The 27,810-nt window shown below is 54.7% G+C and overlaps 2 protein-coding genes across 3 annotated transcripts in view; one reads left to right on the plus strand and one right to left on the minus strand.

The window, feature by feature from the left end:
• Nucleotides 1-432: 432 nt before the first annotated feature.
• The window catches only part of Tpst2 (tyrosylprotein sulfotransferase 2), a 39,518-nt gene continuing 12,140 nt past the window's right edge, over nt 433-27,810 (plus strand). The window contains exon 1 of one of the 2 annotated variants that reach the window (XM_076922395.1): nt 433-540. The gene's annotated coding sequence lies outside the window, so the exon portion shown is untranslated. The remainder of the gene's footprint in view (nt 541-27,810) is intronic. The other variant, XM_076922394.1, reaches the window with a different exon arrangement.
• LOC143437450 (large ribosomal subunit protein eL42-like) lies at nt 4,691-5,047 on the minus strand. The gene has a single exon (XM_076922252.1). It carries the CDS (start codon nt 5,024-5,026, stop codon nt 4,706-4,708), a length of 321 nt encoding a protein of 106 aa, XP_076778367.1. The 5' UTR covers nt 5,027-5,047; the 3' UTR covers nt 4,691-4,705.

The raw sequence follows: 27,810 nt of genomic DNA on the forward strand, positions 1-27,810 counted from the left end.
GCTGCTCTCTGGGGCGCAGTCCTGTACCCACAGTGCACACCCCTACGCTGAGGGACAGCCAGCCTGCTCAGCGTCTGAACGCCGGCCTGGTGGCTGCGCCCTCGTGGGCGCCGTGCAGAGGAGGAACGCCCTGCGTAAAGGAGCCAAAGCAGCAAGCCCTAAGCAGCAGGAGCTCCGCCCCCGGGGAGGAGGCGAGGCGGGGCAACGCGGGAAGGGGCGGGCTCTTTCGGCCACACCCCTTGCGTCACGACGCGCGGCCCTCCCCTAGCTAGAGGGGAAGCTAGGGGAGGAGGCGTGGCCAAGGCCGTGCGTGTGGGCAGGGCCTACCTAGGTCCCGCCCTCAGGCCGCCGGGCAAGCCTGGAGTCCTCCGGCGAGACTCAAGCGATAGGCGGCAGGGGGCGTGGTCAAGCGATAGGCGACCGGGGCGTAATCACAATTGGCTCCGCCCCTTGCGTCACGACACGCGGCCCCGCCCCTCGCGGCGCCTCCCTGGCGGCCGGCAGGGAGCCGGAGTCTGCGCGGGCGCCGATTTGGGCACGGTAGGTGGCGGTGGCCTCGGCCAGTACCGGGTCAGGGCTGCGTGGCGCGGTCGGGATGGTGGGTGGAGCGGACGTGCCTGGCCTCCGCGGGAGGACGCGCGTGGCCTGGAGCCCCACCCGCGTGGCGCCGCGGGGAAGTTAACTTGCCGAGGTCGCGGCCCACGGTGGTTCTTAGAACGCGCAGAGGTCTCGCTCTGCCCCGCTTGCTTGCTTCCTGCTTCACACGTGGGGAAACTGAGGCCTGGGCGGTCACGTGCCCGGCCCCGCTAGGACTCGCAGCCAGGACAGAGCAGAAACTCTCCCGCGGGGCTCCGTGCGCGCGCGCGCGCGTGTGACCCTCACCCCCCCCATCCCAGAGGTGGCTGCCCCTGTACCCCCTTCTCCCGGTGTCCACGCTGTTTCTAGCCCTCCCCACCCCTTGTTTGTTTCATTGTAGCAGGGTTGCCCGATGGTTAGTTAGGCCCAGCTTCTGCGTTGGGGCAGATCGAGCTGGGAGGCTCCGGTTTAGTATTGGGGACATGTCCTTTCTCCAGCCTCTGTTTCCGGGCACGCAGAACTGGTTTTGTTTCGTTACCCTGAAGAAGCTGTTTTAAGTTATTCGTGAACCGCTGTACCCGCCTCGCCTCAGCTCGGGCTTATCTGTTTACCCTGTCTTGTTTTCAAAACCGTATCAGAGGATTTTGTAACAGTTTTTCTGAAGGTCTGATCCGCTAACCATACAAGTCACCCTTTGGAAGTAAACTTTAGGTGGTAGGTTTTAGGATGTTCACATTGCGCACTGATCCCCGTTGTCTACTTTTGGAACATTCGTACATCCCCCAAAGCAGCAGTCATTAACACTCAACTCCCAAACCTCTTTCCCCAGGCCCCAGCCCACCTTCATCTACACCTACAGTCTGTCTATGAATTTCTCTGCTTTGTGTATGGTTTCTCATGTGCACAGTATTTCCTAGTGTGGATATACTCCGTGTGTGTGTGTGTGTGTGTGTTGTCCATTGGCTTGTACATGGACAGTGGGTGGATGTTTCTTTAAGGATCTGATTAGTAGTGCTACTGGGAATGCCACACACCTGTATTTCTTGGGATATGAATGTTTTCAGTTCTGACTAAATACTTAACCTGGGACTGGAGTCCTTGGACTGTAGGATCCTTTTAAAGTTTAACCTCTTGAGGAGCTGCCAAACTCCCAAGTATGTGATGGTCATGATGATGATGTTTGCGATCAGGTCTTGTGTAGCCCAAGCTGACCTTGAACCCCAGACTCTCCGGTTTCAGCCCCCCGGAGTACTGGAATTAGAGGCTTGTGCCACCTGCCTGGCCTGAGGGTTCCCATAATCCTGAGTATGTTTAGTCTCGTCTGAAGCAGTCAGAATCCTCGCGGTTTCAGTGCATTCGTTACAAATGATCTCCCAGTTCATCAGTGCACTGAGTGGTACCCTGCATGTCACCTGGGCGGTTCCTTCGGACCTGCGATAAGGAAGGAGGAGTGGTGAGCAGATTTGTGGTTGATAGCCTCAATACCTGCTGGGGTTGGGGCCTGGACCTGCCCACCCTCTTCCTGTGCTGGGTGAGGTGAGGTGAGTGGGTGAGACGACAGTCAGCGTGCTTCCCACAGAAAGGGAGGTGGAGTGTGTGTGTGTGTGAGAGAGAGAGAGGTGTGAGAGAGAGAGGGAGGGAGGGAGAGAGAGAGAGAGATGCATGTATTGAGTCAGGGTCTCCTGTGACTCAGGCTGGCCTTCACTTCACTATAGAACTGATGACCTTTAACTTCTGATCCTGGCTCCACTTCCTGAATGCTCTTCAGGTGTGCATGGTGACACCTTCTGTATTCAGTGCTGGGGTGGAACCCAGGACCTTGGGCATGCTAGGAGAGTACTCTGCCAATAGAACTAAATTCCTTTTATACTTATTGTGAGTGTTGTGTGTGTGCGTGTGTGTGTGTGTGCGTGTGTGTGTGTGTGTGTGTGTGTGTGTGTGTGTGTGTGTGCGCGTGTGTGTGTGCGCGTGTGTGTGTGTGCGCGCGCGCACATGCTGGGTCTGGGGATGTAGGATGGGACTTGATGTAGGATGTCTTCCTCTATTGAGCTTCATCTTGGTTTTTGAGGCACAGTCTCTCACTTAAGCCAGAACTTGCCATTTTGCCGAGAGTGGCCAACCAGGGAGCCTCTGGGACTCTCGTGATTTATAACTCAGACTTTGCGATTTCAGGTGCATGATGCTCAGCCCAGATTTTTTTTTTTTTTTTTTTCCCTCTCTTTTTGAAACAAGGCCATTTTGTGTAGCCTTGGCTGACCTGGATCTGATAGATGCCCACCTGCCTCCTAACTGCTGGAATCAAAGCCGTGTACCACCACACCCAGCCTTTTCCAGGTATGCTGCAGACCCAGTCTCTGGTCCACAGGCTGTAGCCTAGTGTGATCTCTTACTCAGTGAGCTATTTCCATAGCCTTGAGCTACATTCTTGAAGGGAGTCTGATTTCTGAAGTCCAGGCTTCTGGTAGTTACCTGTTGCAGGGTTTAAAACAGCATTGCCCCGCAGGTCCTGGTCCCCAGCTCCAGCATGGTGTCACCAGGCTATGGCTGGTGACCTAACAGGGGAAGCAGAGCCCCAGGCACTGGGTGTAGCTCCACCATTCTCCACAAGTTACTTGGTGAAGAAGCTCTGTAGACCTTGTGTCCCTGCTGGGGAATGGTTGTACATCCTCAGAGCTCAATATGGTGGTATCTTGAGCTCCAGAAAGCCACCAGGGCATTGTGGGTGTATTTGTAACTAGACTGTGGGTTGTGTGACTTCATAGTGTATCTTTTTTCGAGAGCTTACGTATGCTTTGGGTGGCTTTGACTTGCTAAGTGACCTCACAAAAGTTCCCCTGAGCAGTACCTGCCCAGTACCATGCATGTCTTGCTGCCTGTGAGGCTATACACTACAGTGGGCCACTCAGCGTCAGACATACCACAGAGGTCTGGGATGCCCCTCTTCCCCGTCCCAAGCTGCGGGCTGAGGAGGAATTGTGGGCATGAGTCACTTGAAATAGCTGGAAGGCTGGCCCAAGCCCCAGAAATTGCAGTGGAGGACAAGGGGGGACGTTACTGCTGGGGAGATGGCAGCTGGTTGGCTGCCAAGAATCGGACGCTCACATTCTCCAGACTCTTGACCTAGGCTGGTTTGTGGCAGAAAGATGGCAAGGTCACAGAGCTGGCACCGCCTCTCCACTTGGAAGCCAGGCCTGGAACTGTTGCTTGCTACCCCTGGGCTGAGTTTGCAGAGCAGAATACAAGTGGCTGCTACCTCCTGGGGGTAGGAGTTGGGATGATGTCATAGACAGGCCAGAGTCTGCCCTTTGCAAACCTCAGTGATTACAAACCTGGCTGAACCTACGGGGCCTGCTGAGTGCCAGCCATTGGCCTAGATGCTCAACTCCGTTCTCCTCGAAGCAGCGGAGGCTCAGAGCAAGAGGCCCCAGTGGTTGCTGCTGTAGGGTCTGCAGGGTCATCCAGCTGCCAGGTTGGAGATAGATTTGAGGCCAAGACTGTCCTCATCCTTTACCGACCTTCCTCTCTCGTTTCCCTTTGTAAGGCCTGGCACGTGAGCCCCTGGCCTCAGCGGTTACAAGTATTAGCCATTCGTGTGCACATATGTATCTTTCTGTCTCACTTCCTCCTGAGTGGCAGGGTGGACAGACACAGGGCTCTTGCCTTGTGAAGTCCTGGAGACTTGTAAGCCAGATGGTTGTAATACTGGCCAAGGCGCTAACCCCTCTGGGTCTGTTCTTCCTGCTAAACTGTCTGTGGTTTTTGTTTGGCTCCCTGGCGATGTGGCTTTTCTAGGTTGGTCAGTTGGCTTTGTAGTTACTGGATTCGAACCTAGGATCCTATGCATGCTGGGCAGGCGCTCTCCCATTGAACTACAGTGGAAGTTACTTCTCCTGGTTCATTTTGAGATGAGGTCTTACTACTAAGTTGCTTTGGCTGGCCTAGAACTCTCTCTGTATGTAGCCCAGGCTGGCTTTGAACTTTATTTTTTCTTTTTCTGTTTTTCTTTCTTTTTCTTTTTCTTTTTCTTTTTTTTCAAGTTTTGAAAGTTTTAATTTATTCCCTCCCCAAAGACAAAGAGGGTAAAAGGTCACAATTTTATTGTCTTCATTAAAAAAAAAAAAAACCCGGCTTAGAACTGGATCACTTGGCCCTTTCTCTTCTTGTCGCCTCCCAGTTCAAAATGCTTGCACCTCTTAGTCGCCAGCATCCTCTGGGATCTGCAGTTGGGCTCCACGCACTCCAGTCGCAGGACGGTCTTCTTTGTAGTTTTAGCCTTTTTGCGGAAAATAGGCTTAGTCTGCCCACCATGGCCACTCTGTTTCCTGTCATAACGCTGCTTTCCCTGGGCATACAAAGAATCCTTGCCCTTCTTGTACTGGGTCACCTTGTGGGGTTGGTGCTTCCCACATTTCTTGCAGAATGTCCGGCGGGTCTTAGGGATGTTCGCCATGCTCGCAGGAGCGCTATCAGCTCAGAAAGAGCTTTGCACTTCCCATCTTCCTACCTCAGCCTCCTGGGAGTTGGGTCAACAGGCCTGTGTCACTGAGCCTGGATGCTTTTCTGGTTTCAATTGGACTGACATCCAGACATTTGTAAAGGAAGCTTAAACAGTTCCAAACTGAGTTCCCAAGGCTCTGTCAGGTGTCTTGGCCTGTCCTGATCCCTACTGTCCCCACCTGGCCCCAGTGTTACACTCAGGACTGGCCTCAGGAGTCTGACCTGGTATAGAAAGGCATCAGGGGTTTTGAGAGAGGCCAAGGGCCTTCCTTGTGTTTTAAAACCATCCCTTCTGCTTAGCACCTTTTAAATCTGTCTTATCTTCCTTGGTGTTCTTCAAACTCACCCTGCCTCTGCTGCCCTCACATGCTCCTCACGTGCCTGTGCAGCACCTCACAGTCCCCAAGTCACAGAGAACCTCGAGGGGTTCAGGTTTGGCCTAAGCTGGTATGAAACAGCAGAGGCTAGCCGCGGCCCAGCCAGTTGGTTCTGGGATGCATGAGTCTGAACCACTGGCTGCAGGGACAGCTTCCTCTCCCCCTGCTCTGTCCTCAGTATGACATAAAAACTCCAAGGCCGTCAGCGTGTCAGTCACCAGAAGCCACATGAGCTCGTTGTAGTCTGTTGGTAGAGGCAGCCAACGTACATGGGGCCTGGAGAGAGGCAACTCTACAGTCGTGCACAGCCAACGCTGTGCCGGGCCAGAAGACGGTGAACACTCTGTAGCTGTGTCTGCTGTGAGGGCACATTGCAGCTTCCTAGAAAGAGGCTGCTCCCAGCAGCTCCCAGATACAGAAGCAGCGAGGGCCCCTTGTTCTAGGGGAAGTTGGGTGCTTGACATCACTTGTCTCTCACACACACACACACACACACTGCTTTCTAAAGAGCACATTTGAAACAGTGATGGCCTAGACTCAAGAGTCGGTGGGTCCTGCCCCACACCTTGTTCTGGGAGCGGAGTCATACTGGGCCACCCCGTGCTCACTGACCCCCTCTTGTCTCTGGTGCTGCACCACCACTCAGTACCAGAGCTCCTCTGTCTTTCCTTCCTCGGTTTCTTCCTCAGCTTTCAGTTGCTCTATGTCACCGGTAAGTGGAAATTTCTAGAAACAGGCCGTTCTGAGCAGTGCGAGCGGACCAGGACTTGGCTGGTCTCCTGTGTCCACAGTGTATATGCTGCCTGCCCGCTAGTCACTCTGCTGTGACGTGATCAGTATTTCCGAAGGCTTAAGTAACCTGACTTTACTCAGTCATTTCCCCAAAGCACAAACTTGCTACTCTCCTGCTGGCCCTATTTTATTAATCGAACCCTATCACAGATGTGTGTGTATAGGAAAATCGAGGTGTGAATGAGGGAGCCGTGCCTGGTCAGGGCTCTGCCCCTCTCTTGGAACATCAGGGGGTCTGGAGTAGTTAGGAGAGTGGCGTGGGACCTCAAGGCTCCTGCCACGGTCTTTGGGGAGTTGGCCAGCCCTTGTTCTCTAAATACTAGTGATGACCATCTTGTCTGTGCACTTAGCTCCTGGTGTTGATTCTCTTAGGTCACGGGTAGTGCTGTGGGCCCCTTTATACTGGGTACTGGCCGGAGTCCCTGGGGAGGAGCCAGGTCGAAGCAGGTTATGTGGTTTGAGGTAGCTTGGGTGATCAGCCTGGCTTGCTGTCACAGAGCCCAGAGCTGCTTTGAGTTGCTTTCTGTCTGTCTGAGGCAGGTAGGGGGCCTTTATCCCTTCTCCCTAACAGTTCACAAATGTGTGCAGGCCCCAGTGGGAGTTGGGGGCTGGGATGTGGGGGTGCAATGGGGAGCAGCTAGGCCACCCCAAAGCCACCAGGGAGCCAGGCTCTTAGGGGGTGTGGAACAGAGATGGGATAGTTAAGGAGGCATCCTGGAGGAGTTTGCCAGGTAGAAGAAGGGCAGGCTTTCCTGGGGGAGAGAGCCACACCTGTGAGAAATGCCACACCTGTGAGAACAAGCAGGCAAAGCCTGTGTCCTGGTGTGTTTGCTTAGTGCGGAAATCCGGAAATCCGCTGTGTTTGTGGGAGCATCAGGTGACGGGGTGGGGGTTGAGGTCAGGGGTCAGGCTGTGTGCTTTAAAACTGGAGGCAGTCTGAGTTAAGTCAAGTACCAGGCTGGATTGTGCCAGGTCTCAGAGTATCAGGAACTGAGAGCATAGGAGGAAGGAAATCGTTTTTAAAGACTTGAATTACTCCATAAGTAAATAACCAAGAGTAGAAGGTTCTGGATGCAGCCAGTGTTGAGATAACTAACCCTCTTAGCATGGAACTTGAGGACCACCACAGGTGCTGGGAGCTCTGTGCCCTGGGAAGTTCTGTCTATGACAGCCCCTTTTCTCCCAGCCCCTCGGCTCCCTTAGAGAATTCTGGGCACCTGACTGGGGAACCCACAGGCTGCCTAACCAGAGCCCCCTTTCTCAGAATGAGCGTCTTCACCCCATGTCCTGGCTCCTCCATCCATGTATGTCTCTCAACATCAGAAACTGACCTCTTGCTATCTCTTTACCCCTGCCCCTCTCCCCCACTGTGTGTGTGTGTGTGTGTGTACACGTGTGAGGAGGCCTCAGAGGGATGTTGAGTGTCTTTCTGTGTTCTGCATCTCAGTTTAGGAGAAAGTGTCTCTCACCACTCCCAGCAGACTGGAAAAGCAGCAACCCCCAGGGGACATTTCACTTCACTCACCACCGAGGTGCTTTAGATGTCATGCTCCTACCTTGGCTATTATGTGTGACTTGGGGATTTAAACCCAGGTCCTCTTGCCTGCACAACAAGCACCTTATCCACTGAGCCATCTCCCCAGGCCTCCCCCGTCCCTACCTGTGCCTGCCACCCACCAGTATCTTCTGGTCTCCATCTTGCCCATCTGGCTCTGCTCGCTCATCTCAGTGTCTGCCCCCACTGCTGTTGCTCTGTCTTCATCTGTCTCCCTAGCTCTCATCCCTCTGTCTCCTGCCCTGCCTGCCTGTCTGTGGCTCTGTCCTGGCTGCTTCTTCACCCAGCCCCCTTCACCCTCCCACTGTGCGCGCGCACACACACACACACACACACAGCCCGTCCCCTCTCCCACTTCCTTCGACCCTGAGTGACATCTGCCATCAGTTCCGTTCAGACCCTTCTCTTGGAGCTACGGAGGATGTTGATGTGGCTGTTCTCCAGGGCTCCCCTCCTTCCTGGCCCAGGGCTGTGGGAGGAAGAGGAAACCCCAGTTGGCCTCGATAGGGATGGTGAAGGAGGGGAAGGCTACTCTGGTCTGATAGGCTCCAATACTCAGTACATGGGTCACTGACACCCACACACAGTAGGTGCTTTTTTTTTTAAAACCCCTTCTATGGTGCCACCTTGTTGCCTTTACCTCTCTGCTCCAGCGCATAGTAGGCCCACGGTGGCAGTGGCTGCCATGGCAGCAGTGGCTCCCCCTCCTCTTCCTCCTTTTTGGTTGGGGCAGGGTTTCCTCTGTTTATTCCTGGCTGTCCTGTAACTTGCCTTGTAGATCTGACTGGTCTTAACTCACAGAGATCCTCCTGCCTTTGTCTCCAAAAAGGTGTGCCACCACACCCAGTGCATATCTAGATGAAGAATGTAGAGTTGGGGGGGGGATTAATAAAATGTTAAAAGCTGGGGCCAAGCCCTTTTTTTTCCTGCAGGGGGAAACTGAGGCCTGAGCTTCCTAAACAGCGGGCCCAGTGTTGGAGTGAAGAGTGGGGGATGGGAATGGAAAGTGTAGCTTTGAGGACATTCTTCTCATGGGTGGGAGGCCTGCCAGGCTGGCCAGGGGAAAGCCCTCCTGGGGGGGGGGGACCAAAACCCCCACCCCACCCCGGGGGATCCTGGCCACATGCTCCCTGCTGGAACCCTGGGTCTTAGTAAGGATGCTGGGTTAGCACACTGTTTCCCTATGACAGAGCTTGCTCTCTGCTGCCAGAACTGTGGTTCAACAGGGAGTCAGCTCCCAGTCTTCACTCCCAGCAAGTGTCCAGGAGCTGCACTGGTGCTGCTGGGCACTGAAGCGCCATGGCACTGAAGCCCAGCCTCTCGCTGTCTTCCTGCTAAACCTTTTCTCATGGGTTATTCCTCTGTGAGATGCACACTGGTCCTGGAGGCTCCCATGGGGCCCAGCTGTGCCTGGCTGCCCCCACTGTGTCCTCTGCAGAGGCTGCTGCTCACAAGGTCCCAGGCTGTCTTGTCCCCGACTCCCTGCTCTTGGCTGCCTCTCCTGTGTTGGCACCTGCCCTGACTTGTGAGTTGATTCCTGTTCTTGCTCTCCATCCTGCCTGCTGCCTCGTTATCTGACCCATGAGTTCCTGGGCATCTGACTCCTCTGGCCTTCACCAACACCATGAAGGTTGCTGGGGACATTACCCTTAGCTTGTTCCTTGGTTTGATGTCAGAGAAGGAACCCTCACCCCGTTCCTGTTGGGTGGGGCCCTGCTGGGAGTGGGAGCTCTTAGGCCAGGTCCAGGGCCCGTCTCTAAATTCAGGTTTTGCAATTTGGCGTGGTGTGGCCTTTGGTTGTGAAAGGCGTCTTAGTCCCTCTCATCACAGTGAGAGGACACCCGACGTTTTCGCCACAGTTGGAGGGTCCAGCCGGTGGTGAAGCTGTCCTAGTGGAGCAGTGGGAAGTGGCTGGTCACAGTGAGAGAGGTGTGAAGTGAGGTGGTGAAGCTGTCCTAGTGGAGCAGTGGGAAGTGGCTGGTCACAGTGAGAGAGGTGTGAAGTGAGGTGGTGGAGCTGTCCTAGTGGAGCAGTGGGAAGTGGCTGGTCACAGTGAGAGAGGTGTGAAGTGAGGTGGTGGAGCTGTCCTAGTGGAGCAGTGGGAAGTGGCTGGTCACAGTGAGAGAGGTGTGAAGTGAGGTGGTGAAGCTGTCCTAGTGGAGCAGTGGGAAGTGGCTGGTCACAGTGAGAGAGGTGTGAAGTGAGGTGGTGGAGCTGTCCTAGTGGAGCAGTGGGAAGTGGCTGGTCACAGTGAGAGAGGTGTGAAGTGAGGTGGTGGAGCTGTCCTAATGGAGCAGTGGGAAGTGGCTGGTCACAGTGAGAGAGGTGTGAAGTGAGGTGGTGGAGCTGTCCTAGTGGAGCAGTGGGAAGTGGCTGGTCACAGTGAGAGAGGTGTGAAGTGAGGTGGTGAAGCTGTCCTAGTGGAGCAGTGGGAAGTGGCTGGTCACAGTGAGAGAGGTGTGAAGTGAGGTGGTGAAGCTGTCCTAGTGGAGCAGTGGGAAGTGGCTGGTCACAGTGAGAGAGGTGTGAAGTGAGGTGGTGGAGCTGTCCTAGTGGAGCAGTGGGAAGTGACTGGTCACAGTGAGAGAGGTGTGAAGTGAGGTGGTGGAGCTGTCCTAGTGGAGCAGTGGGAAGTGGCTGGTCACAGTGAGAGAGGTGTGAAGTGAGGTGGTGAAGCTGTCCTAGTGGAGCAGTGGGAAGTGGCTGGTGACAGTGAGAGAGGTGTGAAGTGAGAGAGGTATGAAGTGAGGTACTCACACTGATTTCTACTTGTCACTCACTCCAGGACCCCAGCTGTGGGACGGTGCTGCCCACTCTCAGGTCTTAACTGTTCAGTTAACTCAGTCCAGAAACTCCATCACAAGATGTGCCCAGCGGCCTGTCTTCTAGGGGTTCAGTCCTGACAAGTTAATGTGTCAGCCCTCAGAAAAGAATAATGGCACTCCTGGCCCCTCCAGGCTTTGTGAGGGGCCTTGTAGTGCAGTTGACCCCAACTGGGGCATCCCACAATGCAGCTGACCCTGCCTTGGGCACCCCATAATGCAGCTGAGCCCATCTCAGGCACCCCTCAATGCAGCTGACCCCACCTCGGACAACCTTCAATGCAGCTGACCCTGCCTGGGGCACCAGGCACCCAACAGCAGGCAGTGCAAACCTCATCCTTGGAGAACTGACATGATTTGAGAAAGGTGGACAGCAGTGGCTAGTGAAGGTGCTGGTGTCCTAGGAAGGAGGCGTCCAGGGGAACAGGCTGGGGTGGCCACACTTGGTGCGCAGGAGTCACTATGCTATTGTCACTTGGGAGAGGAGGCAGCAGGGGGAAGGCCTGGGAAAACTGGTATCAGAGCACAGGCAGGAAGGCACATATGCCAAAGTCACAGTGCACACAAAGTGCACACAGGCATGTGCTGAGCCCAGGTGTGTGACCAGTCCTCTGTTGAGGGCTTTCTGGGAGCCCAAGCCCCTCTGCCTCCTGGTGGTGCTTTTACTGTCCCAGCTGCAGGTGGCAGAAGGGTGCCTGGCGTTAGGCCACTTCTCTGGGAAGGAAGGATTCAAACCTGGATTCTCACTCTGCCAGGGTTTGGCCTCAGGCTGCAGCCCTGCCTTCCTGTGCAGCCGGGGGTCCAGGACTCAGAGGATGCACAGGTGCTTGCCTGGGGTAGGCGGTGGCGGGCAGTCATGGTCCCGCATGCAGGGTAGGTGTGGTGATACTGCATGTTCCAGAGCAAGGGACACCCCATTTTTATCCACTGTCTTTCTGTGAGGACAAGGAACCTCCAGGAGAAAGGCTGTGGAGGACTCGGTTGCTGGGTCTGTTTCTAGGCAACTCTTGAGTCCTCTGGCCTGCCAGGCTCTCACAGAGGGCACCCTGGACAGTAGTCTTGCCTTTTCTGGGTGATCAGTGACACTGGAACCTCTCAAGGACTCACAGGCAGCTGGGTAGAGGGGGGCTCAGAGAGGGACTGCTTGACACTCATGTGATAGTTACAGATTGTGGTCTCATGGTTCTCCCATTCTACAGACCAGGAGACTGAGGCTTAGCGATGCTAAGGGACCCTGCCTGGTGGCATCTGACTGTCTGGGAGTGGCCAGAGCTTTCCCATAGACTCCTCAGAGCCCCAGCCCTTAGGAGAAGACCCCTCACCAACTCCAGATCTACCCTGTGCCTCCTGAGACTTAGTTAAGCATTCTTGTTCTGAATGGTTTGGGAACGTTAAGATTCCCTTTAATTTATCTCTCTTTTGTTGTCTAGGAACAGGAGGAGGAGGGGCCAACAGTCTGTCTGAGAGGGAGCTAGAAGGGCAGGAAATGGCCCCAGTAGGTGCTGTCTCAGAACTGAGTCTGTCTGTCTTTGTGTGTGTCTGTGTGTGTCTCATGGCCCAGGTTAGCCTACTTGCTATGTAGCCCAGGCTGGTCTTGAACTCCTGAAACTCTTGCCTCAGTCTTTGCATACTGGGATTTTAGGTATGCACCACCACACTCAGCCAGCTATCTGATAGTTGTGACACCCCTGCCCACCAGCCCCACTCCCACCCTGTAATAACAAGCCCAAGAGCCCCACAAAATTAAAGCCCAGTGTCACTAGGTCGAACCACAGAAGAGACGGAGCTCACCCCGGTGGGACTGTTAACACCCAGCAGAAGTGTCTGTCTGTCTGCATTTGTTTTCGTCCAGCCTGTCCACTTCTTGGCCACAGGCCACTGCACTGCAGTGAAGTGCTGGACTTGAAGCCACACCCCCTGGGGCACGAAGAAGGGGAAGTTAGTCCCCTTAGACATTCTAAGTGAAATGTGCCGAGTAATCCGGGAGCTTCCTGTAAATGTGCTCTAGACTGTGCTTCCTGTGAGAAGCACAGATGCACCTCCTAAGGCGAGAGAGGGAGAGATGAGCCGACCCTCCACGGAAGACAGGAAATAGAGTTGGCTTAGTCACGTGAAAACCTGTTTAGAAGATCACGTGGTGTGGATGCTGAGGTGGGGAAGGTCTGTCTGTTATGTGCCTGTCACCTGAGTCAGGCTGTGATTAGCGGCATCCTGACGCTCGATAGTGAGGTAAAAGAGAAGACAATGTATTGGCTGTGGAAAACAGAAAGTACATGGCACCTTCAGGCACAGCTGTATCCAGCACTCTGGTGTCCCCACCCCCGCCCCAATATCTTCATGGAGTTCCCTCCTGGGCAGTGCTCTCCCCAGTCACAGCTTTCTGTAGCTCTGCTGCCAGCTTGCCTGTCTCAGGCGGAGCACAGCCATGCCCAGCAATTCCCGAAAGCCCCAAGGAATTGTGTCCACGCACAGTGAAACCACTAGGTTGTACCACTGGCCAGGCCTTGTCTGCCGCCCTGGGCTTGGGGTCAGTATATGTCCATACTGGGGAGGTGCTGGGACAGCCGCTGTGTATGAGGCCTTTGCCCTGTGGTAAGGTGAAGAGCTCCTGTCTCACAGATGAGAAGACCCAGGCCCAGAGACCAGAAAGCAAACAGGAAAAGTTCTCCTGAGCTCTCTTCCCTCACGAATCTCCTCCTCCTTTCCCTAACTCCTGGTGTATAAGGACAGTCAGTGAAGTGGCCTCAAACACATGGATGAGCCTCTGAGGGTATCACGTGTAGAAAGAGAGGGAGGGGCCAGGAGCCTTAGCCCTTGACACTCAGGAACAGCAGGGCCAGAGCAGTTGTCATGGAAAGTAAGAGGCAGTGTTGGGGATCAGCTTGACCTGGGCTGAGTGTCTGGGCTCCTTGAAGAAGGTGAAGCTTCAGGGGAGATAACTGGGATGCATGTACATAGCTGGGACTCAGCAGAGACGACGAACGTCAGCTCTGGACAAACCAGGACATGGCACACAAGTGCCACCATGCATGGGTTCAGGCACTGCTGGATCCAGGAGACTCACCTCCAGGCTCTTGTTACCTTGTTGCCTCTGTAGCTGCTGCCTCCCTCTAGGAGGTCCTGCATGTCCAGGCCTGACCCTTAGCTTCACCCTCTGGACGATCCCATGGGAATGTCCAGCCTGAGCTGCCTCTGTGGACTGCACGTAGAGAGCTGGGACTGGATAGGCCTTTGTTTTCCCTACACCTGGAGATGCTCAGGAGAGAGTCGTGCTGCCCCCTGGCTGGCAGAGGGACGCTCGCTCGGCTGGAGGTCTGGTCCTTGGCAGTGATTCTAGGAACTTGAGAGCAATATACCAATGTAGATAGGGATTGCGTCTCCAACAGACCCTGGTAGTGGAGGGAAGTGGGTGGGAGGTGAGGAACAGGGTGGGAACACAGGAAGTAGGTACTTGGGTGGAGCTCACAGAGGGTGGTGTGCCTGGATTCCAGTTTGCTCCCACATGGCAGCTGGGACAGGAATGGAGATCGGAGCCCGGGCACTTAAGGGGATAAGGGGCTATGGATTAGCCTAATGGAGGGACTTTGGTATTTTCTGGTGAGACCTCAGCTTGGTATTATCTAGGAAGGTTCAGAGGCCCTGACAGGGAACATGGAGTTCCTTAAGCCAGCTCTGTGAGGGCAGGAGGCAGGGATGGAGGGGGAGGGGTGTGTTGCAGGGGTGGTTGGTGACATCCTCCCGACCCACACTGCCTCCTCCCGTCACAGAGCTGGCTTAAGGAACTCTATGTTCCCCACAGGTTGCAGACATAGGTGAATGATCAGGAAATTCCTAGAGAGAGCAGCTAGATGGCTCAGTGGGTAAAGGGGCTTGCTGCTAACCCTGATGACACAAGTTTGATTCCTAGGACCCACATGGTGAAAGGGGAAAAAAAAAAAAACCACCTTTTTGCATGTTCCCCTTCAACCTCTATAAGCATGCCCCACAACACAAGTGTGTGTGTGTGTTTGTGTGTGTGTGTGTGTGTGTGTGTGTATTTTTTTTTAAGCCTGAGAGAAGGAGAGAGGGGAGAAGGTACAGCAGAGGTCACTGGATCAACCAGGGTGATGGCTTGAAGACATGGAGGCAGTGGGCCCCGGCCCTGAGTGGGTCATCGTGTTTGTGTGTACACACACACTCTCCTGGGTGTGTAAATAACAGCAAGGGGCCAAGCAGCTGGAGGGGACTGAGCCAAGTAAGGCCTGGGTAGAGGCGGGAGTCATGGTGGGGGAGCACAAGCCTAATGGTGACCTCAGAGAGCCGCTCTCTCTACCTGTTTGCTGCAGCGAGCCTGGATGGCAGCCAGAGAACCCAGGGATCCTTCTGTGCTCTCTCTCAATCCCGGGGTTAAAGAGATAAACCACCACACCCAGCTTTTTACGTGGGTGCTGGGATCTGAACTCAGGTCTTCATGCTTGGGCAGTGAACAGTCCTGCCGAGTGTCTGCCCTTCTCACTGCCCGCCCCCCCATTTTGGCTGACTGCTTCTCATTCGTTAACGTTGCCTGCTCCTGGGAAACCAGCTGAGCAGACAGGGCAGAGTTGGAGGCCGGCAAGGGGTCCTGAAGTGGGCAGCTTGGTGACCCCTGTCAGACATAAGTAGAACTCTAGGTATGGGCAGGTTCTGTACCCCAAGGGAGCCTGGGGTTGGGGGATAGCCCATCAGAGGATACTCAGGTCCCAGGCATTGGAGGTTCAGGTCGCCAGGGAAGACCTGTGAGCGTGTCCCTTCGTCACTGTGAGGATAGGCAGGCAGCTATTCTGCAGCTTGCCCACAGGCTGTCGGCCCATAGGTGTTTCATGGAGTGTGAGTCTGGGGCAGTGCCAGGCTTTGGTTTGGGTGACATGACCAGGAGCTCCGGCGTGTATTGCCTCTGTTCCTGGATGAGAGTGTGGATGAGCGAGAACGAGAGCATGTATGTCCCTTTGTGGCAGCCAGGGCCAGGTGAGCCTAGCAGTACAGCGCCTCAGCCCCTGTGACCCCTGGGCACTGGGGGGACCTTGCATTTCTGACTTCCTTGGGATGGTTTTCTCCTCTGTAGAGCCCACTGTCATGTCTGGTCTAATCATGTGACCGTCTGGTGTCCTTCTCTTGGCCGACTGGGCCATGTTTATTGATCTGTGTTTGTTTGTTCTTGTTCCCCTGTTGGCGGCAGGTACCCAGGTTGTTCCCAGCAGAGCCTGCTGGGAGCAATCAGTATATGCACCTTGGGGGGACTGGCTTGATACAGTTCTGATGGCTGCATCCTTTACCAGGGACAACTAACCCTGGGTGGCAGAGGAGCGTCATATCAGTATGCGGGTCTGTAATCCTGCACACTTCCCGCAGGCCATTGACCTACAGCTGGTTGATGGCGTGTGAATCTGGGGTCAGTGGCAGGCCCATGGGTGACATGGCTACATGAGCAGGTGTCAATCACCTGCACACCGTGGAGCCAGAGAGCTCTGTTAGTGCCGTGTCCACACTTGCTGATGCTGTTATCATTGTCTTCAGGCACAGGGATCCCATGGTACCCTTAGCCCATTCCCCTGATGGGAAATACTGAGTCCTGGGTCTCTTGCTCAGCTGCCAGTTTTGACAACCTTTGTCTTTAACCCACTTGTCTGCCAGGTTACCTCTGCCTGGCCGTTTTCACTGAGCATTCTGTATATCCTGGACACGCGTCACTTGTGTGATGTGTCACGAATCTCTTTTTCCTACCGGGCACCATCTGATCCGTAAGAGGCGGATAATGGGAGTTTTGAGCTTTTGAGTTATTGATGTGCCAAGCCTAGAAGTGCAAGGCAGTAATTCCAGATACTCCAGAGACTGAGGCAGGAGGATCACAGGACCTGAGGAAGTGCTCAGCCATGAGTGGGTCCACCAGAGGAGCCATGGCCCCCTGTGCCTGCGCTGGGGCAGACACCATGTCACTCTTGGAGACCTTCATGGGTGCGGAACCTCTGAGGCGTCAGACGCTCCTCAGCAGTCAGTCCCATGACAGCCGAGCACAAACTCCGTGTTTTGCCTGAAGTCAGTCTCGTTGTTGAGATGTGCTGGAGGCACGAGGTGTTGGGAATTATAGGAAGACTGTGGAATGCTCTGGAAAGGTGCAGGCAGCATGGCTGGGTGGGGTTTGACACCCCTACCCACCCCTCCCCCTCTCCTCGTCCATCTCCTCCCCCCTTTCTACCCCCCCCCAGCCTAGCTATGCTTTCCAGGATTTACCTGTCCTCCCTGGATGGAGAGCTTGGCCGTCACCCTGTGGAGTGTGTGCAGTGTCCTCTGTTCTCCTCTGACCTCTGCTTATACCCCACATCACTTCTACAGGAGATGCGGCAGCACAGAGAGGTGCAGCAGCTTGCCCAGGGCCACACAGCCACATGGGCAGAATTCTGAGCTAGAGTGCTGGCGTTGTGGGTTGAAGCCCACTCAGTCCCTGAGATTTCTCTGTATTCATCAGGTGGTATACCTCTGAGAGCCTCAGTTTCCCCATCTGCTGAGCTGGGCTATAGCAGTGCTCACGTGACACTGAGCTGCTGCTTTCAGTAGTGAGGTATTGCCATGCTGTCCCGAAGGACCTTGTGTTTATTGACGGACCCTGCGTATTCATCCCCCACGGGAGAAACAGGCTGTCCCATGCTACTGCAAAGCATAGCTGGGGTCCCAGAGGTGCCACCTGTCTCCCACACACACACACACACACACCATCCTGTGTCAACCACACACCATCCTGTGTCAATTTTATGAAGCATGGTAGGCAGACTTGCTCTGTGCCCAGCTGGTTCTTGGTCCCGCATGACTGGCCATGGACAGACACAGGCCAGCCTGGCTGCTGGCACCCAGATGCCCAGCCCAGAGGCTGTCTCCGCCCTCAGGAACGCTCTGTCATTTGCTGAGGTTCCATGATTTCAGATTCTTAGAAACTCTGAAAGCCAGAGTGACCAGGCCAGTAGGCAGCCTAGGGGACTTCTGAGGCAAGATCCAGAAGCCATGGGTAGCGGGGAACTTGGAGGTAACTGACTCTCAGCGGCCTGTCGAGACACTTTCCACCTAAATTGCCACATCTGGCAAATGGGGGGACTCGCCAGCTTGGTGAAGATGTCAGAGCCGGGCAGTCCAAGGTTGGTGCTGAGAGAGCTGGGCTGTGGCGGGAGGGCTGGGTGCCTTCATCATCTGTAGTAAGGGTGAGCCAGCCCTCACTGCTGCAGCCTCATGTCCTGGGTCCCTCTAGGTTCCTCTCTGTGGAGCCAGCAGGGCCCCTGGTGTGCAGATGTGTGGAGCTGGTGAGGCCTAGACCCAAGCTCTCGGAGTGGGAATCACAGGAGACTCCACATCCCAACTTTTTGCTTCTGGCCAGCAACTCCCTGGGGCACCTGCCACACACAAGGCACAAGAACAAAGTCCTTTAAATGGGTGGGTTGTACATCAAAGACAGGAGCCTAAATGCCCTCCAGGACAGCCTTGGCCGAGTGACTGGCGTGTCCCTGCAAGGGTGTGGGAGCCGTTGAGGGGCACCGTGGATCTGTGTGTCCTGTCCTTCCGAGTGTATTGCTTCTCATAGGTAGTTTACTAGTGTGTTTCTGGGCTGGAGCGGGGCCTGGCATACCGCAGGTGTCCAAGCTGTGTACCAGACCGCGGGGTTGACAAGCCGTGTAGGAAGACCTTACTTTTCTGTTGCCTATAAACAACTCGAAGCCTGAACCTCTTCAGACACGATGTGGCTCCAAGTGATTTCTCGGGGTCGGGGGTCGTTGGCAGAGGACATTTGAGAGCTCCATGACCTCCTCCTTCCTGACCCCTGTAACAGCCAGAGCTGTCTTCAGACACGTCACCTGTCTTTAAGAGGCAAAATCACCCCTTAGGGTGTGTCGACACCGAGTATCCAGAGGCTTAAGTGTGTGGTGGCTGGATAGGAGAGCCGCCCAGTCATTAGCTTGGATGGGAAGAGCCAGTGTGGGGGTCCCTCACACTGCTCCCCTTATGTCTTGGAAAAGAGGGGGGATTACAGACACGTGCTACCACACCTGGGTCTCACTCTCGACACAGTGTTCTTGTGACCGTGCTGCTGAGTTTGCTTTACAATAAGGAGTATTGCAGGACAGACCTCCAGAGCAACGCACTGTCAAGGTGCACACCCTGCTGGTGCTGCCAGACCCAGTGTTCAGGTTGGCGGTGGGAGCGCAGACCAGGGAAGCCAGTGTTTCAGTGCTGAGAGTGGTCCACCAGCTTCCGTGGTTTGAAGCACTGAAGATCCTTTTGTGTAGACTAGAGCTCAGAGAGGGAGAACAATTCTCCCAAGGGTGTCCAGCCCACCCCTGCAGGCTCCTGGGCCTGCCCTTGAGGCCCTGTGGCCAGCCTCACTGCCTGGTGTTTACCAGCCTGGCTGGCACCCAGGGAGCAGGCAGGCTACAGGTGGTGGGGTGTTGCCTGTGGGAGCAATGCTGTACTTTTTACCCAGTGGTCCTGGGAGAGGGTCCAAGGGACGGAGGGCCTGAGAAGGGCCTTGCCAGACAGCTGCCCCATGTTCTTCACTCCACCTCGGCTCTCACCGTGTCTCCCTAGTACTCAAGGCTAACGTTGCCTTCTTGTGTCTGCTGGGTTGGCATTGTATACCCTGCAAAGGGGCCTTTGGCAGAGAGTAGAATTCCAAGACGCCTGGGCCCTGAAGGGTTGTAGGTTTTGACCGTTAGTTTTCAATTCCACCCACTGAACAACCTTCACTCTGAAAGTTCACCTGCTCCAAAATTGGAAACTTGGTTACAGAGCTTTGTTGGTCCTCAACAGCTTTTAGATTTTGTGGAATACAACAGCCCTGTCACTCAGAAGCCTGGGACTGAGTCTCTAACAAGGCCAGCCTGAGTTGCTTAAAAAGACCTTGTCTCAAACAATCAGAAGGTTTCAAAGTTCTGGACTTTGACATTAGGGATGTTTGACCTACATGAATAATAATAGCAGTGATAACACTAGTGAGGAGGACAGTGATAGCATCCAGAGTACCTACTGTGTGCACAGCATGGAGGGTGGGAGGATAGTGATAGCATCCAGAGTACCTACTGTATGCCCAGCATGGAGGGTGAGAGGATAGTGATAGCATCCAGAGTACCTACTGCGTGCCCAGCATGGAGGGTGGGAGGATAGTGATAGCATCCAGAGTACCTATTGTGTGCGCAGCATGGAGGGTGGGAGGACAGTGATAGCATCCAGAGTACCTACTGCGTGCCCAGCGTGGAGGGTGGGAGGACAGTGATAACATTCACAGTACCTTCTGGGTGCCCAGTGTGGATGGTGGGAGGACAGTAGTAGCATCCAGAGTACTTACTGTGTGCCCAGCGTGGATGGCGGGCTGCACTTGGCTGGCACCGTGACCCTGCTGCTCTTCTGAGCATTCCCTGAACGTTCCTCTCTAGCCACTATTTGTGCGATTCAGGATCCAAGGTCATAAAGCCAGGAAGCAAATCTAGAAGTCACGGGTTTGACCTTCCCGCTTGTCCATCTGTTTATGTAAATGATACGGGATCTCAGGTGACACAGACTGGACTCCAGCTCACTGTGTAGCTGAGGGTAATGCCGGACTCAGCTCCTCCTGCTTCCGTCTCCTGAGACGAGACGCAGCTCACACGTGCGCACCTTCCCACCTGCCTTATGTAGTGTTGGGGATCGAACCCAGGTCCTAGTGCCTGCTTGGTAAATACTCTACCATCCACAGCCCTGGTGTTCTTGAGGATAGAACGCCATTCTCTGCAGCAGCAGCAGCACATCCTGAGGTCTCGGCTATGAGAACCCACTGTCCACATATATTTAACTCATCCCTAGTTGAATGTGATGGCTACCAGGTCCTGCCACATGTTAGTCATCAGATCAAGCCTCCACGGCAGGCTAGCCTCAGGGTACAGATGGGGAAACTGAGGCTGCTTCTACTAACTGTCCTCCCCTTCCCCGGTTGGGCCTTGGCAGAGCTACGTGTGATCACAGCCTGTCCAGAGGCTTTTCCTGTGCTCTGAACCCCCAAGACTCATGAACCACAGCTCTCCCCCGACCCCCCAGGTCCTTGTAATTACTATGTGGCCTTGTGGGAAAGAAGCAAGCTGAGAGTGCTGGCTGAGGAAAGGCCAGAGTGACCAACACAGACAAGCCCCATGGGCAAGCAAGGGTGGGCTTTAACTCCAGCACCCGTGGGCATGCCAGTGGGTACAGCCCCTCCCAAGAGGAGTGCCTGCCTCAAGGAGAAGCCCAGCCCAGTTTCCTGGCAGATGCAAACCCCTTGACCTGGGTGCTCCCAAGTCAGAGAGTGACCGGAATCTGCTCCTGGTATGCTGGGGGACGCTTGTAGGGTAGAGGGCACTGTCCCTTGGGGGTATTCAGGGTGCAGCCTACAGCCCCCACACTCCCTCCAATGAAGTGGTTCTGTTATCTAGAGGGGACAATAAGTCTCATGCAATCTCACCCACTCAGCTCTGAGTCACAGAGAGGAAGGAGACAGGGACCTGCTTGACCCTCCCTGGGGTACTGAGTGACTCAGGCTCCAGCAAGTGAGAGGTGTGCTATCTTCCTTCACTTCCCAGCCTCTGGTCTGGGGACTCAACTCTACAGACATCGGGCCTGCCCCTCTGTGCTTTTCAAATGCGGACATAGACTGGAGTGGGCTCAGAGACCAACATCGTCTCTGCAGGCATGGGCTGGTTCAGCCCCACCTCTGCAGACATAGGCAAATGTTAGACGGCACCGGGTCACAGTAGGTGAGGCCGTGGAACTTGGGATAGAATTTGGCCTCCCTTGGGAAGTCTCATGAGGAAACTGAGTTCCAGAGCAGAGAGTGGCCTGGTCCATGAGCAGTACCCTGGGTCTGTGCCCACTCTTCCTCACTGTGTGCTGAAGGATGTTCTACCCGTTCCTAGACTAAAGGCCACAGACGCAGAACTTACACTGCTGGCTGGACTGAGGCCGCTGTCCTCAGGACATCTCAGGGCAAGCCTCTATGTTCCCGAGGGTGGTTTCTCTCCTGTGCCCCGAGATCCACTGGAGTGAGGTTGGAGGTGGCAGTCTCTGAGCCTGGCCCAGGTCAGGCTTTAGTCCTGACTCCAGTGGAGGTTCTCAACCTCTTGGACCCTCCTGCTCCTCATCTGTGTGTGATTGGGTATCAAACACCATCCTTACAGAGCCTGAGGGAACCCACTGTGTGAACCAGGCTTCCCGGAGCTCAGACCTGCCCGCCTGCCTGCCCGCGTGCTGGAGTTAAAGCCTGAGCCTTCAGTAGCAGCCCACGAGTGTCTTAAACTGGGTAAACTGAGTTGTACTAAAACCATGATGCTATATGCCCTTGAAACTGTATTGCACGTGTGTGCCCCACAAGCATCACGGTGAGCCGTGTGCCCCCATGTGTGGCGGTAGCCGGTGGTAATGACACAGGTGCCTTGCCCTATTGTCTTCCACTCAGCTCTGTGGGTGTGAGCTGCTGCACCCATTTCACATGGGGTAGACACTGAGGCCCAGAGAGGCCAAGTGATGCCCCCAGGATCTGCAGCAGCAGAGCAGCCCTCCCATTGTAACCCCTCCCCATTCCTGCCGGGGACTGTCACTCTGTCCTCTGCCTCTGTCACCCTTTTCTGCTGATAGTGGGCTAACATGTGGCTCCCCCTCCACCCCACCCCCACTGCTCTTGCAGAGTCTGTGTGTGGTCAAACACAACCTTGAGGTTGTTTCACTCTTGGAGGTTACCAGCTGGCCCCGGGTGTCAGTGAGTAGAGGAGACCCAGAGGGCTGGCTGGCTTGTAATGCTCCTGTCTCAGCCTCCAGCATGCTGGGATCAAGGGTGTGTACCCAAACCCAGGGCCTGCAAGGGCTTCTCAGCCAGGAGCCCCAAGTGCATTCAGTTAGACAGAAAAGAACTCCATCTTGTCTAAGGGCTCCATGTGACAGTGTTGGTGACACATATGTGGCAGGAGCTGCGTGTGTGCCACCAAGAGAAGCCCGGTGTATCTTCCTGGCACATTCCCATAACCTTAGACCTGTTCACCTGGCTGGTACATCCTGGCCGCACTCGGTCCTTATCAGTTAGATATACTGTTGTTCCCCGAGGGCCTTATTAAACCTCTGTTACATTTCTGTTACACTTATGCCACTCTGAGGTGTGTGTGTGGGGTGGAGGGGGTCAGGGTCCTGTGGATTGGACAGTTTTAGTGCCAGGCTGCTCCACCCCTGCCTGGGGGCCAGCCTTTGATCTCATGTGCCCTTACAGAGGCTGCCTGTGCATCAGACCATCCCGTGTGCTGCTGGCTGCTGCTTTGCTGTGGGGTGTGCCTCTCCTTATATCAGGTGTTGCTTCTAGGCTGCCCTGTGTGTGGCGTCCTCTCCTGGCTGACACATGTACCCATCTTGCCCCCTGTCCGTCTGGGCTGCCGCTCTGCTGTCCGGATGCCACCTGTGGACAGCTGTCATCTTCAGATGCACTCCCCAAATGTGACCAACCTCCTGGTTCAGAGTCCCACTGCTAGTACGAGCCAGTCACGGAAAACTGTCTGCCTAACTTGGGACACAAACTGCCACCATTGTAAGACCTGATATCACGTTCCCCGTGGCCAGCCCACAGGAAGCACACACGGAATGCTGGGTGTGTGGCCTAAGCAGCATCTCAGAGAGAGTGGGCTGGGAGACAGTCTTCTGAGCCAGCCGCACATGCGTGGCTTCACACAGGATGCATTGTGACAAGTACGGAAGAGGCTCATGCTGACCACCTGGTATATGGCAGCAATGGAAATGTTTTCTTTCCTTTTTTAAGGCAGGGTTGTATGTAGTCTAGGCTAGACTTAAAATTACTGTGTAGCACAGGCTGACTTCCAATTTTTGATCCTCAACCCTGGGAGTGCTGGGATCACAGGCTTGTACCACACCTCATACTGACACCTCTCGGTGGACAGAGGCTGCCTGTCCTGGTTCTGCATGCTTTACTGTTGACTTCAGTAAGTCACGGCTGAATGACCCAGGTACATGCCAATCATCCCACACTGGGGAAACTGAGGCAGGGGGAGTCATCATGAGTTCTAGGCCAGCCTGGGTTAGAGTGAGACTCCGTCTCAACTCCTTCTCCCTGAAGAGAGTGACATGTGTCATAGCGATGGTGACAGTGTTTTAGTGCAGTGCCCCGCACAGTGTGTGTGTGCACATGTTTGTATACATGGCCACGGTCAGCTTGTATATAGCGGCCTTACCACACAAGCACAGGAGGGATGTGAGGAGCTATCACCATGGCTACTGGTGGGCAGGCTGACCCCAGTGGTCACCACCTCGTTCATGCCGCTGTTTGAGGGGAGGCTCCTGGGGATGCAGATTGATACCTGAGTTCACCTTCCAGAGAAGAAATAGGATATGTCAGGACTCACACAATCACACGGTATAATGTCAGCACTTGGGAAGCCGAGGCAGGAGGATTGCTGTAATTAGAGGCCAGGCTGGGTTGCAGAGAAATTTTATCAGTGATTGCTCTGTCAGCATGTTCTAAAACAGGATGGAGCTTAGCACAAGGGTAACCCCGAGGAAGCTGTTCTGAGCACTGTGTTCCAGAGAGGCAGTGTGTGTGTGGAAGTGCGTGTCTGTGTCACACAAGCATGAGAATGTGCCTGCATGCACACGGGCGTGTGTCTGTGTGCACTCGTGATGTGCGAGAGTGTGGCCCTGCACGTGTGTGTGCATGTGTCCCACATTGCTTGCAGTCAGCAGAGATGGGTCGTAGCCAAGTGTACAGGACTCCACAGCAGTGCCCAGCCTCCACCCCCAGCTTCCTGCTGAGTGGAGACAGGATCCTGTGTAGGAGGTCATGTGGTTGCAGGAAGCTGGGCTCCTGCAAGATCGTCCTGGCTCTTTCCTGTTTGTGCTCCGGACAGAGACCTTGGGGCCTCTCGGAACAGAGGCCAGAGTGAGGCATTGCCACAGGCCCAGGCTGAGCTGATGGGAGCTGAGCCGGGCACTGGGCAGACTGTCCCTGATGGTCTGCATTGAACAGTGTAACAGGGTTAAGAGCCTCTAGCTTCAGACACACCTGGGACCTGCCGGTGCCTTAGTAAAAAGTGGCAATAGTTCTGTCTGTGTGGCTCAAGTTAGATCTAAAAATGTATGTAAAACTTACAGACCCATCGGAAAAAGTAGTGCACACCCAAGATCTTTGTGGGGGGAAATCTGGAGCTCATGGCCACCACAAGTCTCCATCTCAAAGACAAGAGAGTAAACCCAGCAAACTAACCTCCAAATTACATGCACACACATGTGCTTGTGGGTCTCTTAGACCTTGCTGGGTTATCAACAAAAGGCAGTGTGAGTTTTATGAAAGATCAAATATTGTGTCCTGGAATTCTGCATTTTTTTTCTTTCTGTCCAAAGCTGGCCACCTGAGTCCTCCCATTGGACTTTCTGAGAACCAGACACACTTTGGTCTTGCCCTGTGGATTTGCCCCACATTGCATTATCCTGTTGGCATTTAGTCCTGAGCACCTACACACTGAGCCATAAGCCCGCTTGCCACATCGCTGTGAAGTATCCAAGGGAACACAGCCACCTACGGTCACATGTGGCACCTTCATTAAGTTTTGTGCCGAGACACCCCCTACCCTATCTCTTCAGAGCCTGGAGTCTAACCCTGACTTCCAGTTGTGTGACATTGTATGCCTCACCCCTGTAGGCAGTTGATTTGTATGCCTCACCCCTGTAGGTAGTTTATTCATAAAGGAGTCAGACAGACAGAAAAGAGTGACACGGGGACAGTGGCTCTGAAGCCCTTAGTGGCTGCTTGCCTTCCCCCTGCCTCCCTGCATGCCCTCCCCCATGTCTCCCTGCATGTTCCCCAAGTTTAGCAGCAGGCATGATCTAAACTGTTTTGCGTCCTTGGTGGCTCCCTTTATAGGTGCTGGCCCATGCGCTGCCAGCTCCCTCTGCTCACAGCTCCTTTTTTCTCGGGAGCCTCTTGATCTCTTTCTTGAGAGTAGAGAAACGCCAGCTTAGAAAGTACAGATAGATGGGTTTGAGCCAAAATGTCACTTGCTTCTGTCCACCGCGGGTGTCTGTTCCTCAAACTGGCTGTTTCTCTCTGTACGCGGCACCAGTACTGTGTGTCTTATGTAGCCTGGGCTGGCCTTACTGTGTAGCTGGGTATAGCCTAATGCTCCTCCTTTGTCTTGGGCTCCACTGAATCCCACTGGCGGTGAGCGGTGCAGGCGCACAGTAGGTGCCCAGTAAACAATGATGTAAGCGGTTCCCTCAGATCCTCTGCCTTTGCTGTCCTTTTTTCTTCCCGTGGCTCCTGGGCAGCTTGAGGATGAGCTGAGAGGTGGCGTGAGGTCCCCATCCCATAATGGTTGATGTTGAGAGCTGCATGACACAGGGGCGGGGCGGGGGGGGGGGAGGAGCAACACTGAAGGACAAAGCTGAGTTTGGAAACTGACTTTCTGGTTCCACAGCTGTGTAGTTTCTGCTCATTATGTCACTTGCAGAGTCACAGCGTCTTCCACTAAATGGGGCAAACCCACCTCACGGCACCTGCCAGGCAGCGCTTTGGGTAGATATCCCTGCACAGGTTCACTGACAGTCCCTTCCCAGGCTCCAGAAGTCCCCGCTGCCTCTTTAAGTTGAGTGTGATGATGCCCAGAGGCGTCAGCAGCCCTATTTCTCGGAGGAGCTCAGGGAGATTAGGCAGTGGTAGGCCAAAGCCACACAGCTGGGTCTGGATGCAGGTGGTCTGCACCCTTCCTGTGCCTGGCACACAAGTGGAAAAACCGATAATCACTCGGTGCCTCATCACAGGGAGATAGTGTGAGCTACGGGGTCAGAAGCTGTTTTAGGAGAAAATGCCCCAGACCGCCAGGACTCTGCGGGAGTGTCTGAATGCTTCTTAATCTTCCGCTGTCTGTGAGCGCCAGTTGGCTCGCCTTATTAGTGATTCTGCCCTTGGGCACAATTATGCTTGTCGGGCATCCTCACAGACCTAGCTGGCCCATAGAAGGTGGAGCCCACTGTGCAAGCACAGGGCTGACGGGAGGATGTGGATAGCCCCTGGCTTAGTGCTGACTCTTGATCCTCCTGTAAGAGAGGAGAGCTGTGGACCCCACCCCTGCTCCGAGGAGGAGGCTCCAGAATAGAGGCCGACAGTCTGAGACTGCTCTTGTGGCTGCTGCTTTGGGGTTTGTGATGTGCTGACAGTTTCTGAGGCTGCTACTCCCGCAGAGTTCGCTCCCTTCTTCGGAGGGAGGCACAAAGCACACACATGCTCCTCCTCCACGGACATGAAAGTTCTCAGCATCTGTGCACACCCTCCACACACTCTGCTATTTTATCATTGCATGTTGTGACGGGGCAAACAGGGCTGTGGTGTGAGTGTGGAGGTCAGAGGACCACTCTGGGGTCAGTCCTGTCCACATCTCTGCGGGTCCGGGGAATTGAACTCAAGTCGAGTTTATGCAGCAAGTGCTTTTACGTGCTGAGCCCTCTTGGCGGCCCACCTCTGTGTCCTGCCAATCACCTCAAATTGGTTTGCACCCCAGCGCAGTGTAAATGCAGTGGGAACAGTTAGCTGTTCCATTCTACTGTCCAGGTGAAACAAACATGAAGTCCACACAAGTCAACACAAGCAGTTTCCCCTCCAAGCTCAAGTGAGCCAGTGTATATAGAACCTGTAAGAGCTGAGCGCACACAACGCCCCGCACTCCAGGGGCCACAGAGGGTACTGTCTAGGTCAGGATGTGCACACAGCACCCCGCACTCCAGGGGCCACAGGCCACTGTCTAGGTCAGGATGTGCACACAGCACCCCGCACTCCAGGGGCCACAGGCCACTGTCTAGGTCAGGGCTATCCAGTATGATGCCCCCCACTGACTCTAGTGGCCTCTAAGCCTTTGGCATATGACCAAGGCAAAGCAACATGAATTTTTCACTTTATTCAGTTTGGCTGAATCTAAACCTCTTCTCAACCCCTGTGGCAGTACATCGGGTGCCTGCTCTGAGGCGGAAGGCCCAGCAGCTGCTCCATGGGTCTCAGCAAGCCTGTGGTTTTTGGAGAGTGATTGGTGTCAGCTGTGGGCTTGGCGGACCTGGGAACACTCAGCATTTCAAGGGGCCAGGTTGCCGCCAGCTGCTCTGGAAGCTTCCAATGCTCTCTCTGGGTTCCTTGGTTTCTTCCCAGGGGAGGTCA

Source organism: Arvicanthis niloticus, chromosome 24, assembly GCF_011762505.2.
Source record: "Arvicanthis niloticus isolate mArvNil1 chromosome 24, mArvNil1.pat.X, whole genome shotgun sequence".
Classification (NCBI taxonomy): domain Eukaryota; kingdom Metazoa; phylum Chordata; class Mammalia; order Rodentia; family Muridae; genus Arvicanthis; species Arvicanthis niloticus.

Coding starts and splice junctions, on each gene's coding strand:
- LOC143437450 (XM_076922252.1), bottom strand. CDS start 5,026: ATGGCGAACATCCCTAAGACCCGCCGGACATTCTGCAAGAAATGTGGG.